An 18,588-nucleotide genomic window follows, 5' to 3' on the forward strand; every position below is an offset into this window, starting at 1 on the left:
ATGGATACTCTTATATCCTTTTTAACAGCAGAGATGTGTGGAAAAAAAAACAAAAACAGAAACAAAAACCATGAGAACAGTAATACAGCTATGAAAATATTTTCTTTCACATTTAATCTTACTAGAAAGATCATTCTCTACTGATACAGACAAAATGAGATTTGCAGAGCTGTATACAGAAAATTACTTAGGGTGCCCAGGTAGGTTATAGCAGACAAGAGAACAGTCTGACTGTGGTCTGCCTGCTCTCATACATGCATTTAATGCACTAAATTTCAGGACATCAGCATTTTTGTTGTTGTTGTTTTAAACAATTCAAGTTGAAAACTTAAATCAGAACTTTAACTGAAAAAGATTAAATGAAAGACTGCAGCAGAAGACTTCTGTTTTATGAACTAGAACTGAGAGGGGCAAATGACTGTGTTGAATTATTTATTCTGCTGAAAATTTTTCATGGATAAGGAATTACAAAATCATTACAAAATCCCAGATGGCCAGACAGATGAAGCAAACCTTTGGGGTCAGCTGCTGATTCTGAAACATCAGCATGTTGATTCTTGGAGACTGATTCCAGAGGGAAAAACGGTGTGTATAAAACCAGCAAAACCTGAATAGCGAAAGTCTCAGAGAACAAGATGACCATTATGAAGATGTTAGCAAGTGCAGCAGATCTACTTGGTACATCATCTAAAATTCCTTCCAACTATTTTCTTCTTTGGCATGCCAGAACAGAAAACCAAAACTTGGTGGAATTTGTGCATCTATGCTTCATAATTCACAGGTGCTAAGGAACAGAACTTCTGTCAATACGACCGTCTGACTCTTAGAACTAAGAACAGAAAAGGCTTTATAGTCATTTATTGGGAATGAGATAATGATACAATTTCCAGGAAAATGCTGGAAAATTTGAATCATGGTACCAGTCACCCTTAAGAAATGGCAATATGTGCTCAATGTTCTGTGTACTTCTTTGACAGATAATAGAAGAAACTGAAAAGTTATGTCACATTTGAGTAAGCCTGCCTGTCTGTTTTAGGTCTGGATGAACTTTTAACCACAAGCATTTTTAGTTTAGCATTAAATGCCAGCACTGGTTTTCAGCTTGTTTTGGTCTCTGCAACTTTGAGGGATCACCTGCTCTTATCTGATGCATACAAACAAAGTCATATATAGTACACTGTTGCCCATGAGAAGACCCTTTATCTTGATTCTATGGAGGATTTTCCAATTGGATGCTCAAGTTTTGTGGAAGAACATCCCTCCAGGCTGTTTTAGCTTCTTGAATACTGGTGGGTGTTGCTAGCTTGAGGGAGCAAACTTGATCATCCTTACTAGAGTTTTCAAGAAACACAGGTGGTCTTCTAAGTGTCCAGCTCTGTTTCACAATCTAGGTGATGCTCTGTGCTCTTTCACTGACTGCAAGACTTGCCAGTCAAGTGAGGGCTTTTGTTTTTCTGTGAGCTCAAAGAACCTCCCATATGCCTTCACTCAAGGTATCACTCTGCTCCCGTCCAATGCCTCTATCAACACCCTTCTACAAAGGGCAGAAGAGGGTATGGAAAATGCTTAAAATTTTCTTGTCTTTGGGATGCAGTCTACTTCAGCCCTTGGGCAGCACCTATAGAAAGATCTTTCTTCTGCAGGACTGCTTTGATGCCATTTATAAGTTCCTGACGTAACTAGGAAGATGCTACCTATGTTCAAATGCACTTGTATGATAACAGATGCCAGACTATACCTTTGGCCTATCCATCTGTTTATCCTAATTTTGTCACAAAGGTCATGGCCAGCACAAGGTCATTGCTATACTGTGCTTGCCAAATACACCCCAACACTACTAGGAAAACTTGTCAGCCTACCTGATCTTAATCTCAAAGGTCATATGTATAGATGAATGTAGGTAATATCATCATAGTCTTCTCCATCCACAGACAGAATTGTGTGAGATCCTCCAGAGTATCCAGAGATGGTCAGTCTCTGGTTTTAAAGCAGCAATGAAAGCTGCAATCATCACCTATTGTAGGATCAAACCAGCAATATGCAGATCAGTTTTGCATGATCATAATTTTGAGTAGTGAATTTTTCTCACTCACAGTGAGTGTCGTAATAAGAGCAATCTGTTTTAAGATTTCATCTGCTTCCTTTAATGACAGAAAAATTCTCATGTCCATATTTGGAATCCAGTTTTAAACATATCATCATCTGCCACATCCTACCGGAAGTAAAGTTCTTATTTTAGATTTTGTCGGGGTAGATGATCAAGCAGCCTCTAACCTTGTGGCACAGATGACTGATGGCAGGAAGAGCCAAAAGTCTAACTGGAAAAGGCCATTACACACTTTTTGCTTGACAACTGAGCACATTTGTGTACTTATTTGCTAATACGCTAAATAGGGCTAGTGAGGTATGGTGGTCTGACAAATAATAAACTTAGGCATTGCTTATAGGAAAATGGATGTTAGAAAATTTAATTGTTAAACGATTTTTCAAGGCTTTTTTCTAATTACCTTTATTTTCCATCTACTTTTTGGTTTTAACGGTTTTCAAATTCTTGTTCAGCCCAGTGGCTTCAGAAGCACAGGATAATATGCAGTTGAGATTTACCTCTGTTTCTGCCTCCACCTCTGAAAAGACCGCAGCAGCATCATCAGAAGCTAAAGAAGTCCTCATCCAGAGGAAGTCTTGGCTTCCTTTCACCTCCCCTTGCAAACACATGGCAGAGCATGTAGAAAGCCAGAATTTGTAGATCACGGTATGCTTTTTATTCCTATGATATCTACAACATGAGGTGACCATTTTCGAGATGACAGTAAACCCAATCAGTTGTTCACAGACTACACTGTCCAAATAGAGAATTCATGTTCGAGCAGCTCACCTGCAAAGTCTGCTATTTTTTGTAGTAAGAGCCACTACTGACTCTTCACAAATAACTTTGATTTATTAATGCAAGATATACCAGGATCTGGACACCAAGTCTGAAAAACTGTTTTCAGTGGGGAAACGAAATAATTCCCTGCCATAAGAGCATTTGTTGCTAAGAAATCCTATTCTAGTAGCATTTAGAAGATAGAAGTTTCATGTTCTAAAGTACTCTAAGCAGTGGAAAAACTATAATGAAGTACTCCAAATTGACAAAAATGTTGGATTGCACTTTGCAGCATTATACAGGAGGTCCCAAGACTAATTAGTTTCTCTTTTTTATACAGTTGCATTTTCAGAAATTGTTTTTGCTGTCACAGCTGGCCTTGGGACTATTTACATATGTTTTCCACGCATTTGGGCTATCATTCATGTTCAGAGATAGCTGTGTTTCTTGTACACAAATTCCAAAGGAAATTATCACAAACTGAGCAGTTTTGACTCCCGAGGCTTATTTTAATTATAATAGAGATAGCAAAACAATTCCAAGGATTCTCCTTAATTGTGTGATCAGCAATGGTCACATTCAGAATTTTTAAATTTTAACTTTTGACTCTTCTTCTTCTTGCTTACCTATTAAAACCTCATTTATATGTTTATTGTGATGTTAATTCATAGTTTATATGGCAGTTTGTCAATGTTTTCAAGATATATTTTAATTGACCAGAAGTTGTCAAGCATCTTTTGCAGAATGATGGTAGGAAAAAAATGTTATGTTCTGTGAGTTATTTTCCTGCAGGAACATCTACCGTAGAATCTGGAGGAACATGAGAAGAAAAACTGTTTTCTACCCTCTCATACCAAGGGGAAAAAAAAAGAATAGGAAAGGTTGCCTTACTAATTTACTAGCTACCTTTTTGAAGGTAAGCAGTTGTCTGTGAAGCAGATAGTTCATGAGGGCTTTTCAGATGTAAGCAATGGCTGCTCAGTGTAATTTCAATGAAAGAAATCTAGCTCATTAATTTTTTCCTGTCTCCATCAATTCATCCTTTTCTACCAATATGATAAAATTTTTATTAAAAATATCACTATCTCTAATTCATAGACAACTGAACACTTTCCTTTCCTGCCTTTTTTTTTTTTTTTTTTTTTTTTTAAGATTCTTTCTCCTTCCCCTCTCATTTATTCTTTGTTTTTGTTTCTGTTGTTCTCGCAATCTGTTAATTTTCCATCATTGTACATTTCCTATCTGCCTTGAAGAATACATCACACCTTTTCAGGCTAACCTCCAGGATATGACGCTTTTCACCAGGCAAAACTCCTGATGACATCTGCCCAGGCTACAACTGGCTATTACAGCCTCCTCTTTCTTTCTAGCTGGAGTCCTGCTCTCCTGCTGGCTCCAATCCCAAAGAACATCAGGGAGGTCTTCTTTGGTAAACAGAGAAATACCCTGAGGCCTCACTCCTGTGCAGGCTCATTTTAAACCCTTCAAAGAAGAGAAAAAGTACCTGCTCAATTTGAAATGAGAGTTAACTGTGCTTTATTTCATTTTTCAGTCTTAGAGGATAGGGAGCTTTTCTGAGCCAACTGAGAGAACGGAATCTTGTATGTCTGTCGGTATCCCACAAGCTGTGCAATGACTATATAATACTGGAAATCTCTTAGCAATTTAAGGCTTTGAAATTCAAATACTACTCACTTCTACAGAATCCTGAATTATTAAGTGTCCCAGTGTCACACTGAGATGGTCTGCTTTGCCAGTGTAGTTAAGATCTAAACAGAGAAAATAACCTCAGCTGACCATGAAACCCAGACAGACTTTGTTTATGTACAGAAGCATGAACACTCCTAGAATTTTTTGTCTAAAGTGAAGCTTAACTTCCCAGTGAGAGGCTTTGATGTCACGATGAATAGCACAGAAGGTGAGAGGGTTATGTGTCAGAGCCCGGAGGGGTTGTTTAGACAGGGAGAGAGATTTATAAGTTTTCATGAGTATCTGAAACAATCTTTCAAAATGTTTGAAACATACAGGTAGCTGCCTGGTAAGGTGCTTGTCATACAGCATGATGGGGAAAAAAGGCAAAAACTTATTCTTACACATGGGATTAGGCCACAGCACTGGGTGATACATAGTGTCCCAAGCAGGTTTCACATTTGGTGTCAGCGTGGCTTTGTTTTTGTTTGCTGGCACTTACTGCTTTCATTACTATCCTGGTATCAATGCAGGGAGGTCCTAGACCTTAGTTAGGGCTCCTGATCAGCACAGTCACAGAAATTTTAAAAAGTAAATGCCTAAACATGTGATCACCAAAAATATCTGCAAGCAAAACCGGCATGTAAATCTCATTTTTAATCAGGATTAATTTATTACTGCGCAAGTCAGCCCACTTTAGATTTACGAAAATCAAGGTGGTAACTCTACCCTGCTGTGGACGCATTGAACAAGACAGAAAACAAAGGCAGACACTGATGTGCTGGCGGGCACTGAACACCTCTGTTTCCTGGGAGCTTCCATGCACTATTTTGAGAGATTCGGGGTGCTGAGGGCACGTACCTGGCTGTAGCTCTGTATGGCACCTCTGGCCTGACTGCTGCGGGCCGGGAGCTGGGTGGCCACTGTTTCACCCAGGGCGAGGGTCTGGTTGCTGTGGTAGCTGGACGAGTACTGGAAGGATCCTTCAGGTTTGGAGTTGAGCTGGAGCGTGCTCTGGGAGAGGAGGCTGGGCCCTGTGGGGACAGGGTTTGAGAGCAGTCAGAAATTCTCAGTGAAAGGACACACCTGTATTATCTGTTGTGTGAGCCTCAAAATTATCAGATATATGTGACTTCAGCTTTTCATAGTCTGGCTTTTCAGTAATAAAAAAATCACATACATTAAATTGTTTCTTTACTACTCAGTCATCATTGTTATTGTGTTAACGCTATGGACCACATTGCTTTCTTTACAAAAAAACACATAGTTTTGACTGTTGAAGATTTTCTAAGCCTAAACAAACACAACCGTACTACTTGATAAAGAAGTCTTGCATTTCAGCTCAGAACAGTTGATGAGTTTTCTTTTTGTCTAAGGATAATCCTTGTTTATTTCACTTAATTATATCCAGTTGTTCTGCATGGGAAATGCTCACTTGTCCCTCCGTGGGCCCCCAGCACATTAGATCTATTGATTACTGCCGCTCTGTCATGTACACATGGTGATGTAATACTTTGGTGCCTGTAGGGATGGATGGCAGCCTTTAAAATATTTATTGCTCTTCTCATCATGCAGGACTCATCCTGATCTCCGTGAATTTCTGATGGCTGTTTTGTCAGCCTGTCTTACCTTCCCTGTCATAGCACTGCACGGCAGGAAAGTCAAGTGCAGGCAATGAGCTGAGATTTGGGCTGCCAGACTGAAGGGCATTTTAGGAGCATGAACAGTGACACCTTCCACAGTTATCTAGTTGTTCTGTGAAACTAAAACATGTTCTAATATTAATTAAGTTCATGTACAAGTGATTTAGTTTATCATGTGCCCATAGCTGATTCCCCATTTTTTTCCCTGAGGTGGTAAGCCTCTCCCTATCAGCCAGGGAAAGGCTCTTGCTACACTGTACCATTGTGTTCTTTAGACATGACCTCCCACAACCACTTTTAATGGTGAACTGTTTTGATGTGTCCATACACAAAGAACTACATCAAAGAACACCTACTGAATCCTTGCCTATGCCTTCACTGATTTTAGTCTCATCTAATTTTCAGTAAACTAGCTTACTGTTTCATGGTGTCTGGGCCCAGCAAGTGAAATACAAGAGGAGAGAAAAGAAGAGGGTTATGGCTTGGCCATTGCATGAGTTACAAAGACCTTCAACCCAGCAGCAATCATCTATAGCAGTAGCATTTATACAGTCCTAAAATCACATTTGGCCCTTTGAAGGCAACCGCGAAGCTGATGTGGCCCCCGGTGAAAATGAGTTTGACACCCCTGACAGATAGCATATTCAACAGCTTCGCAGGGATGATAAGTTCATCTTCTGGTTACTGATAACAAGCTCATGAGAGCACAGAACATGACACAAACCCTAAGGGATGTGAAATGATTATGTTGATTTTGCTCCTACAGAACAAGCGAATAATGGAGTTTTTAAAAGACTCACAGTGGCGAAGTTTCAATGAAATAAATCCCAGGACATTCCTGATACAAAGGCCAAATTTTATGACCTTGAAGTCTTTGCCGCAAGGATGTATGCTCCAAAAAGACATCCATTTAGAAAACACGCAAACAACCCTACTCCCAAATTAACATGGAGTGTATTTTTTTTCCCGTAGCCTGTTTCTCAGAACTAGCAGAACCATTATAACTGACAATTTCCAAAATCCAGCATGAACTGCATGTATTATAAACAAATCATAGTAGGCTATATAAAGTGGAAGTGTTTGCATTTAAGTGCGGACTGGGATTATGACACTATTTTACATATCAACACAATTTATACTGCAAAGTCAATTGCATTCCTCAGAATATTCAAGATATAGGACAAATTTAGAAAGTAAGTTCTGGTCCTTGTGTCTACCTTGCAAGTACAGAAGGAGGCAAGGCTCCATGTATGCTGTGAGGTTATAAAAATGCATCACATGGATAGTAGAGCTGAATTTAATCCTGCATGCATGCTTGTAAATCCAACATACGGTAGCTTTCCATTCCCTGACTCTGCACATAGGGCTTACAAAGCATTTTCCATTTAACTGTTTTCTTCTTGTTCTTGTTTTGGTTTGGTTTGGTTTGGTTTTTGTGTGTGTGTTTTGTTTGATTGTTCTAGTTTTATTTGCTTGTTTTTAAAATTTTGTGCTTTCATGAAAAATATTTTGACAGTTTTTTTTTTTTTTAAAAAAAAAAGATCGTAAGAAAACCACAGGTTTAGTTATAAAATGTATCTGTAGAGTTTATTTTAATCTTTTGGATTTTGAATTTTCACTGGGAATTTGCCTGTGATCAAGTGACGTGATTAAGTTCAGAAAACTCATAAAAGCATAACGTTCCAAGGAGAGGCAAAAGTTGCAGCAAGAAAGCAATTTTTTTGCATGAAAGTGTTTGTACTCATTCTGAAAGTAATTATGCTGTGACATTTCTAAAGCTTAAATAATGATTAAACTATCACATGCTATGAACTCAGTATGTTTAAATTTTCATTGCATCTGGCTTTCAACTGTTTCTTTCATATTACTATGGCTCACTGAGGCATTTACATGGCCAGCTAGAATCACATACATGGGCTCCCTGCACCATTTAGCCCAAACGCTTCCATGCACTTTAAGAGACTTCTCCAAACTGTAGGAAAAAAAAAAAAAAGTAAGAAGTTTGGAGCACATGGTTTTAAGTTTACTAGATACTGTATAGCAGTTTTTATTTTGCACCTTAACAAGCAGTAATGAACAATTAAAACATGCATACATTTGAATAAAGTAATTACAGAGTCATTTGAGAGAGACAGCCAGATAGATATTTAAATTTAAAATGAGTCCACATTTCTCAAGCAAATGTAGAATAGAGTTGTGGTTGCTCACCTGTAAAGAACTAAGTCTAACCTGAATATACAAACTACAAGATACATCTGAGATCAGAGTGATCTTGAAAAAATTAAAGTTTCTTTTTCAGGACTTAGGGACTACAAGAAGTCCCACCTTGCCTGGTATGGAAAAGATAGGTCATTTTTCTCATTACTATTCTTGAGATTTCAACCTGAAGGCAAAACCAAGCCTTTTGAAGAGTCTGCAGTTCACCCAGAAAATACGTGGTTTGTTTGTGTACTTCTGTACGCTGATGGCTCTTGACAACAAACTGTTCCTTCCTGGCAAAAATTTAAACTGTGTTCTGTTTGTATAAGAAAGTGTTCATGTTCATGCAACTATTTTTCATTTGTTTTCAGCAGAGCTAAGGCAACTGGAAATTCTGTAATTTCATTTAGGCACTGAAAATCACTAGTTAACTACTGGAACAATTCAGTCTTATTAATTCCCTTAATGCTACATAATTAACTACCAATCTTCAATTTAAAATATGCTTGAAAACGAACACTTCTAACTTGATAAGGCTTAGTTTAGCAGACACCAAACTTTCATTTCTAATTATCTTTTAAAAATATTCTTGAACAGTAAGTGTTCAAGTGAGAAATACTTTATATGGCTGTTTCAGAACAGCAGAATACTAGGCTACTTCTCAGTACCTGCATGTACTGTATGAGCTTTACTAGTACTTTCTAAGACAACGATAAAATACTTACAAGGACAGAACAAATACACATAAACTTCTAATTATTCTACTCCTAATGAAAGAAGTGACAAGACATTACAGACCAGTAAGGCGGGAAAAAAGGCAAAATGGAAATAAAACAATAAAATTTCACGAGTATAATTATTTTAACATATTTCTCTATGTCATTCCTTAGTTTTATATTTTTTTTTTTCCAAATTACGTTTTGCAGCATACTTAAAATAAAAGAAGCTTTCCATTGTGTGAAAAAGTGTGCTTTGCTTTTAAATAATAACCTATTCCTCAGCATAAAAAAGTTTTCACTTGTGCAACTGACTTTATACCTGCATTTCTTCAGAACAACTGTACTTATGCGTTGAAGAAGGGTCCGAAATGTCCATTCTTACATGCTCAGAAACTGGCAAGGGCTAAGGCTACTTTATTAATATCCATTGGAGTATGCTTGCCAATATCAGTAGGAGTTATGTCAGTTTGTAGATATTCTAAGTGTATTAAAGTGGTGCATGCTCACAGAGAAAATGTACCAATTAGACGTACAGTATAAAACCAATTTTTAACAAATACGATGCTGGTAAAAGAATACCTGTATTATTAGAAATGTTTAGCATACCAAGTATGTCAGCAGTACTGCTCCATGTTTTAAATGCATGTTTCTTTCTGCTAGTCCTCCTGCAACAAGAGGGGATTTGATGTCTCCTGGCTTTGCCAGATTCCAAGACAAAGGCTCATAGTTTTGCTTTCTTTGCTTGAAAACAATACTCGAGAGAAGCTGGGTGCTCAGTGGCCCATCGTGATCCACAGCCCTGGGCCAGGCAGCAAAATGTCCAAATTAAGCTGAGAAAGGATTAGATTTTAAAATAAATAATTAAATAAATGAAAAGCAGGAAATAAAGACACAAGTGAACCAGCACAGAACTGATTCTTGATTCAGTGAAAGTCATTAAGGCCTGTGGAAGCTTCTGTGAGAGGTTATGAAAAATAGACATCAGCACTGTCAGTGATAGAATAGCCAGGAAACTTGGTTGGGAGTCAGAGCTGGTGAATCATGACATGTTTTCTTCCCTTCACCTGGAGGGTAGGGTCTTGTCTGGTGACCACTCAGTAGCAAAGCTCACCCAAATCATATCCCATAGTGGTCATAAGTAGAAGAATATCTCATGCAAGAAACCCACCAGGAACCTGGGCTCTCAGGAGCTTAACAGTGTCAGTTAAGCAGTTTTCTAAGTGCTGAGAAATCATGCTGAGTGCAAAGAGGCTATTCCAAGTACCCTTACACTGATTAGGGGTGGGGGGTGAAGAAGTACAACCTATTGAAATTTGCTATTTTTGATATTACTACATCATGAGTGAGGATTTCAAAACAAACATATGATGTAAGCCTGATAAGAATTAAGTACAGTTAGTATTCATTATGATATATTTATACTTAGAGGACAGCCAGGTAAGCCAGTAGGAATCTGTGGATTAGATGCATTTTAAACTCAAAGAACTTTATATTTTTCTCCTATCTCACATTGTAGCTCCATTGCTGGGTCACAAAGCTAATTAGCCAGATGAATGTGAGATTCTTGTTAAGGGGGAACTCACAAAACAACAAAAATAACAACAACAACAACAACAAAGAAATTGTTCCCTGTGGGGACGTTAATGGCACCCTACCCCTCATGTCCAGCAAACATCTGAAAAGTTACTCCAGTTTCCTAATCCTTAGATTGCAGTATCTCAAGGAATATATAACACATTTTAAGCTTACAGTAGGTAACAATTGAAGATAATACTATCGATAATACTATAGCAATACTATGGTCAATTTTCAAAATAATTAAAAAAAAAAACCAACAAACAAAAACAAACAACAAGGTTGAATAATGAAATGGGACTAATATATTACATTACAGAGCTGAAGTTATCATGGAACAAATATTGAATAATACATTGTCTGCTAATTGTTCAATTATCAAGTAATTACGGTATAATGACAAGTTACATACAGTACTATATTTTTACAAGATAAAAGCACGATTAATTCAGTATTCTAAATCTATACGATAAGAATTGCATAAAATAATTACACTACAAACTATAGAAACATATACCTAGTCAGCCCCATGAGATAACTGCACACTTGTTACTTAGTTTTTCATGTGAAATTCCCAACAAAAATATCATTCAAATGAAAGTGGAAAGATTTTTTTTCTCTCCTTCAGATTTTAAAGTCAGTTGGCTTACTGGGGCATGTTTCCTTCTCCCAGTAAGTGGTAAAGCGGAGCACTACTATTGTGTTATACGTTTCCATTTGGCTGGTCATCTATTGTGATGCGAGTTCTAATTGACAAAGGAAACAGACCAAGACGTGCTCGCACAAACATTTAATTAGCTCCCGTACCAATTATAAACAACATTTCACTCACCTTCGATCAGCTGACAGAAGTAGTAATGATGAATTATAGGGTAAGTGTAAATAAAGTGTTTTTAATTAGTGTAATTAATCACTTCACACATTCTTCAACCTGCTTTGCTCATGTGGGTAACAGTTGAAAGAAAGCACTAGCAAAGCTTCTTTAATGTCCTTTAAACATTCATTTACAAAGTTAATAGGTTGAGGTGCCTCACGTGTGAGCAAAAGGAACCATCTCCTAACTGTTAGTTTATGCCTAATTAAAGATTTCAAATACCAAAAAGTCATCACTTACTGTTTCTTCTGCCTCTAAGATCATTTAGTTTGAGTGTGAAATATTGATCCTGACCCTACGACCTACGTTTTTGTTAGTTCCTTTAAGTGTGTGTACTCATGGTAAGTAGTTGCTAACCGCTTCTACAGCTAGGTTGTACTTGTTGCCCAGTTTCTCAAAGAAATAGATAACTAAAAAAAGATGTAATAAAATAAAAGATCAGGTCAGGTATCTGTAAAGTGGTCGCTCAATTTCTGAGTGTTCAACTGCATTTGGGATGCTGGGGGAATCTGGAACTAGACTGAAAGAAAAATAAAACCGGGGTAGCTGCTGATGGTGATTTGCCGGTGTCCTTCCACAGTATTTGGCAGTAAAGATGAGTGGATGATAGGGAAAGACAAGGTGGACAAACTTGCTCCTAGTGATAAAAAATTCTTCGGCATCTCACTAGTTTATCCTGTTTTCCAAGTAAACTCTCTCTCTGAATCAGAAGGGTAAGGAACATTTCTATACCTGCTTGTTTTAAACCCCTCCATTGAAACATGACCTGTTTTGAGATCATCTGAAACCTTCTTTGAAGGAAATCTCTTAGTCAGGTAATTTAGAATGGTTTTGGAAAGTGGTGGCACTGAGTGAAAGGAAGGGAAATCCTGCAAGTGCCTCAGGGGGTGGCAAGGAGGAGACACCTTGCCAGTCAAGCACAGACGTCTGTCCCCTCTTCCCAATTTTCTAGTCTCTGGGGGAACAGCAAAGAGTGCAGGAGGAGGCAGGGGACAATTGTGGGGAAAACCCTGGCAACTAAATGATAGACCTTTGTGGCTGTCATAAAAAGATAAGATGTTTTCTTAATTACAGGCAGAAAAAGGAGAGATTAAACCAAGGTAAAACTAGGATCTGAAGATGAAAAGCAATTCTGTCAGCTACAACTGGTCAAACAGATTCTGTAGGAAAAGGACTTTCAAACCAACTGTTAGTCAGATCTCAAAGAGAAGATAGCAAGTAGCTATAATGTAACAGTAATAGGAGGCACTGCCCCCATTCTCCCTCCAAATCCAGGACTAGTACTAGAATAGTAGTAAGAAAATATTTCAAGATCTACCTTCTAGGAGATATTAAATATTAAAGACATCAGTAGCCTTATATTACAATAAAAATGCAAAGGCTGCAACATAACAAAGGTATTATGTTGCATACTAATGCAGAAATTTGGAAAAAAAAAAAAAAGAAAAGGGAAGCAAATACATACTTGAAATTAAAAAAATAAATGATAATACTTTATAAGCTAAACAAGCAGCTCCCTTGTTATGAAATGAACACATATCTTTAGATCAGAGGCAGCAATTCTTAAACGGCTACACTGAAAACAAACTTGGTTTACAAAAAAGGAAAGTAATTTATATGCAATACCATGCCCTACCAGCATTAAGAGGCCGATGTTCTACCTACAAATACAGAAAAGGGTTTTAGTGTTGCTACAGAACCTATTCTTAGGTACTGGAAAATAGGATTTGGTGGAATACATTCAAAAATGTAGAATTAGTTCATTTACATCCAAGAAGTCTATAAATGATATCTATCTGGAGAATTGATGCAAAAAATAGGCTGATACCATTGTGTAAGGGAACAATACAAGGATATCCCTTCTAACTCTCTTTCTGACCCAATTACTATTGGAATGGAAGATGAAGAACACTTTATTTCAAGAATAAGTCAATTGGGAATAGAATACTCTTTCATTACATGATGATTATCTTATGCTTTTTACACAAGATAAAATTCTTCCATTATTATAAGAAGAAAACAGAGGTGTTGGCTAGGATTTGAAATAATACATCACTACTCCAAGGGATAGCAAAGCAGCACAAATGTCCACAAGAAGTTGTAGGAAACCATAAGACGTAAAGTGTATAGAAAAATCTAAGGCTTGCATCCCACCCTGAGAGTAAATGTTGCTTTTCATTCCTGAAGTATGGTCATATTGTGATCTCAGATTGGGGGCAGGAGGATAGCACTGATGTTGAACTCAGGAACAATGCCTGACACTACCGGGTTTACAACTACTGCATAATGCTAATGAAGTGTCTCCAAATACAAGGAATCCATGCACGATTAAACTCGGACCAGAGAGTAGCAAATGTGATCTCCTCTTAGTGTCTGGCAGAATCATGTTTCAAAACTTTGGCATTCACAAAATATTGCCTGATGGTTAAGGTTCAGTAACTGTGCTCCTGTGAGGAACAGGAAGAAAACCAGAGAGAAATAAGTAATTTTTCAATAGCTGAGCTTAGTAGGGAAGTATTTAAGGGGGAAAAATTCTTTAGGGATAGATAACTTTTATGGCAAAAAAAATTTGTAAGCAATATTATAAAGATAATAGAATTTCCAGTAAGTTTACATAAAATCCTCTGGAAAGTTAGGAAATGTATCGCAAATATGAAATACTAGCAGGCTCAGGGAACAAGGTAACAGCAAAGTCTAAGCAATCCTGACATAACAGGGTAACTTCAATGTTATTTACTCAGTGTATATTTTGCTTTCTATATAATATCACACATAGCATTACTCCAGATGTTTGTGTGAAATCTAATAGAGCCAGATCTTCTTTCATAAGCAATGCTTGACAATCTTTGACAGCAGGAAAAAATCTGGAGTTCCATTACTAATGAGAGAAATTACTGATGATGCTAGAGAACAATACCTGAAGACATGCAGCAAGCAACAACAGGTTTATACATATTTAAGCTCAGAATACAGAAGTTGCCCTTGTCTTTGGTTTTTAAATAGGAAATTCTATCCTAAATTTAGATTAAAACCAAGGATAACCTACCACTGCAATTTTTTAAATGACCCCAAGATAAAACAACTTCTTTTGTAGAAGATTAATCATATTTTATGAAATCGCTTGCTAAACTCTACAGATATCAAAATCAGTCTCTGAAGGAGATAATTTATCATTGGCCATTACAATGATGCGCTTTATAGGAACAACAGATAGAAACATCATATGAACAAGACAAGCAGCAAAGATAATAACTTAATTACAGTTCTGCACTGTGGAAGACATAAAGATGAAAAATCCTCTAGCCTTCCATCCAAGGATATCTACAGATGATCTGGAGCTCTTTTGGCAGTAAAATTGCTGCTGGCACTTGTTACACCTCCATGAGAAGCCTCTGCCAACCAAACCTTGTCTGTGTCCCAAGGCAGACATGATGTGAATTACACAAAGAATATAAATCACTTCTTTCCCCAAATGGCATGATTTGCTGGCGGTGACAATGTTACTTCTGTGAAACTCTTCAGGTGGTACGCACTACTAGGAGTGGCAGAAGTCACACAATACTTCACCGTAACAGAAGCCCGCTGTCTATTAAAAGATCAGACTGTGGAACTGCAGGAGAACAGTACCTGAACTGGGCTTCTGGATGGGATGAGATACATTTCTGAATGTGACTAGAAGAATAAACTTGAATCCAGGAGAAGGCACTGCATGCAGCAACACTGACAGCAAGCTTCACTCAGAAGGAACTGTTGTGTTTCCATTTGGGAAACACTGGATTTGGGCATAAATATTTGTTAATTTTTAATTTGTGTTTTCATTATCAGTCTCCCATTTTGCAAAGAATAACTACATTTAAAATGGAGTGCTTTGTTTACAGAAAAAAAAAAAAAGCCAAGTTAATGAAGAACATATTTTGCATGACTAAATCCTATTGATAGTATTGAACTAATGTATTCCCTTTTTATTTCTAAGCAATAAAATCAGATGGTTGTAGACATCACACAAACATGACTCACAAGGAAGATGAATGTTTTATCAGAAAACAAAAAAATAGACAAATCTCTTCAAATAGACTCAGACTATTGAAAATAATAACAACTTTAGAAAAGCCTGCCAGTTTCTGACTACAAAGAATATGAAACTACTCACAGATATATGGGTCTAATATGAAAGGCATCAGTAGATCTATTAAGCTATTCTGTTGTTCTATGAACTTAACTAGTAGCACAAAACAGCTTTCCTCTTTTTGTGTAAAGTAGAACTCCACTTTTTCCTGACCTTTGACAGGCTTAAATCTTGAATCTTTTCTGTCCAAAACTGAAAATGTTTATTTGGTCTCTGAGGCAAGCCAGTTCAGAATGTGTTTGGCACTGCTTTGGAAGTCAGTTAAGAAGTCAAAAAGGTCAAAATTTTATTACAATCTTTTTCATCTGCCAAAAACTCTTCTGCCATAAACCAGAGAGTACACCCTTTTCTTTCTGCTTTCTCTGTCCAAAAATGTGCACCTCTCTCTGCTCTCATGTTGTACTCCAAAATTTCATTTCTCCATTTATAAGGTCAAAATGGAAAAAACCAGAGGCAGCTCCCTACTCTGTGCTATAGAAGTCACAAAAACCCTACTTCATTGAGAGCTGTGTAAACTGCATGTAGAACAAAGAAGCCCAAACCCACACCTGCCAAGATTTTCTGTTTCATATACATCATTTTACACAGGCTAACAAGCCAACTACCTCTTTTTCAAGGCTGCATCTACACACTGCTTATACTCAGGAGCTGGCACCAGTGGATCCCAGAGCGATGTGGCTCTTGGCACGTCTGATTGTGCCACTAAGGCATGAGGAGGGCGAGTGCTTTATCAGTCTGTCGTCAGGATGTGGGCACATTTGTTTCCTGGCCTGTACTACAGACACAATATTTACTGATGTTCTTTTGCATTGTAGGCTTGGGTGCCAAAAGTCTTGCTTTGTTCTGCTCGTACAGACGCTACCATAACTCACTGTCATTTTCTAATGAATTTCAGTAACTGCTTCCTGTGGTGGATGAGGGAACACCTGGTTGCCTGTGCAGGATTTGTGTTTGCCAAAGGCTAAGCATTACAAGCTGATCACTACCTCCTTTTCCATCTCTGATGTTGCTACTGATTGTTCCTGCTTTCCTGGTCTTGACTCTCTCACCTCTCAATTTCCCCCTTCTATATATGTCTTGCTGCTACTGCTCCTGTATTAATTTGACATTCACATTTTGTACTACAGTAATAAAGTCAGATTGTGAGGGTTGTTTTCTTTAGGCAAAGATTTTAAGCCAGTTGCACAGCATAAAATTACACCAGATACCAAAGATGGATTCATCTCAGGACAAACAAGCTCAGAGAATTGAAGTAATATTGTGAAATTAGTATGGCATTTATATATAAAAGCACATTTAATCATGTAGACATAACTACAGATATGAACTCCAAGAAACATGCTGCAGGTGACAGTACATTGAAACAAAATATCAGCTTACAGAATACTGTAAATAAATGGAGGGAAATTAAAAATTACTTGGTTGCAATGTTGTCATAGTGTTATCTTTGGACTCCCAACATGCCACAGAAATGAGCAATGTGGATTCACTTGAAGTTACCTAAGCATGTAAAAAGTGAGGACGGTAAGGCCATTTTTACACGGAAAATGTTTTGATTTTTTTTTAATTCTTTTTATTTTTTTTAATCTGAGAATGAATCATCATCTGTTTGGGGGACAAGACACAGAGGTTTCATTTCATGACATGTGAGAACAGAAAAGTTAGAGGAACTGGAAAAAGACAAGATGGAATTGAAACAAGAAGGGAAGCAACAGACATAAGGACAGTAATGGGTAATTTAGGGAAAGATGGGACAGCAAGAAAAGGCAAGAGAGCACAGGAAAAGAAAGGACTAGGGAGAGATACTAAGGTGGCGTTCAGTGTCTCCGGCTGGAGATTCCTACCAGAGAAGATAAAATGCAAGAGGCAGCCTGAGCAGTTTAGGTCACTAGGAGGGGCATGCAGTGGACCACTGCGTTTTGAACAGCACTTCTGCAAGTGGCTTCTAATGCTTTCTCCCCAAGAAGCCTATAAACACCCTCCAGACGCCTTTCAATCTACAGCATGGCCACAGAAGAATTCAGGCGATTGAAACCCAGTGCAGTAGGGTGCCTACAGCAACTCCTGTGCCATGCTGAGGAACAAGGGAAAGCAGAAGCTGCTTTCCTGAGTGGCGATAGTTCCTTCAGCCTTCACCAGGCCTACTGCTTGTAAACAACCAATCATGAACTTGAAGACAGGGAGCAAAACAAAGCAGAACAAGATCAGTGGGACCCAAGCTGCAGACCCTAACACTACATTGTCAGAAAGCCACAGTAGACTATGGCTGGTGAAGTAGATACCAAAGCCTGACAAGAATCCCAATGGTGAGAGCCCATACTGTGGCTCTGCTCCTAACTTTGACTCTTAGCAGTGTCTCCTCCTGCCTGCATAAGGGAAGAGAATGGAAACTAAAAACTTCACTCACACCCTTAAAGTGAGAAGACTGCCATGAATTTAATAGGATGCGACATGTCAACAGCAAAGACTTAACTGTTTTACCTGGTCCTTACCATCCTGATACCATGATAAGAGCAGAGGTTATGGAGTACTGAATGACAGTGTTTGAGCTACATCTTTTCATCTGATGCCATTCTCAAGACCTTTGAACTCTGCCTCTGACAGAGGATGAAAGGAATGAAGCCCAAGCTCAGGATGCTGATGAAGCATCTCCTGAGGCAGCACTGGCTGTTAACACTGATACTGAGATATACGAGTTGGCTCTCTGGTCAGCACTAGAGCCTGCTTCATATTCTCAAATCTTAATGTCTTAGCAGAGTCTAGTGATGAATCTACATAAACTTTACATGGTTAGCTATTTTGTTAAGACATTAATCTTCTGCTGAGGACTACCCTGGAAGAGGTCTTGGTGTTTGCTAACAGCCAGTGGCTACTGCAATGTTAAATGACGTGGTAAT

At 38.0% G+C, this 18,588-nt stretch overlaps 1 protein-coding gene across 18 annotated transcripts in view; it reads right to left on the minus strand.

Moving 5' to 3' along the window:
* Window positions 1-18,588, minus strand: part of CTNND2 (catenin delta 2) — a 650,551-nt gene that overhangs the window by 292,432 nt on the left and 339,531 nt on the right. For all 18 annotated transcript variants that reach the window (XM_071804478.1, XM_071804466.1, XM_071804465.1 and 15 more), the window contains one exon: window positions 5,417-5,589. In XM_071804478.1, the coding sequence (XP_071660579.1) occupies window positions 5,417-5,589 (173 nt within the window). The remainder of the gene's footprint in view (window positions 1-5,416; window positions 5,590-18,588) is intronic.

This window comes from Patagioenas fasciata, chromosome 2 (genome assembly GCF_037038585.1).
Source record: "Patagioenas fasciata isolate bPatFas1 chromosome 2, bPatFas1.hap1, whole genome shotgun sequence".
Classification (NCBI taxonomy): Eukaryota; Metazoa; Chordata; class Aves; order Columbiformes; family Columbidae; genus Patagioenas; species Patagioenas fasciata.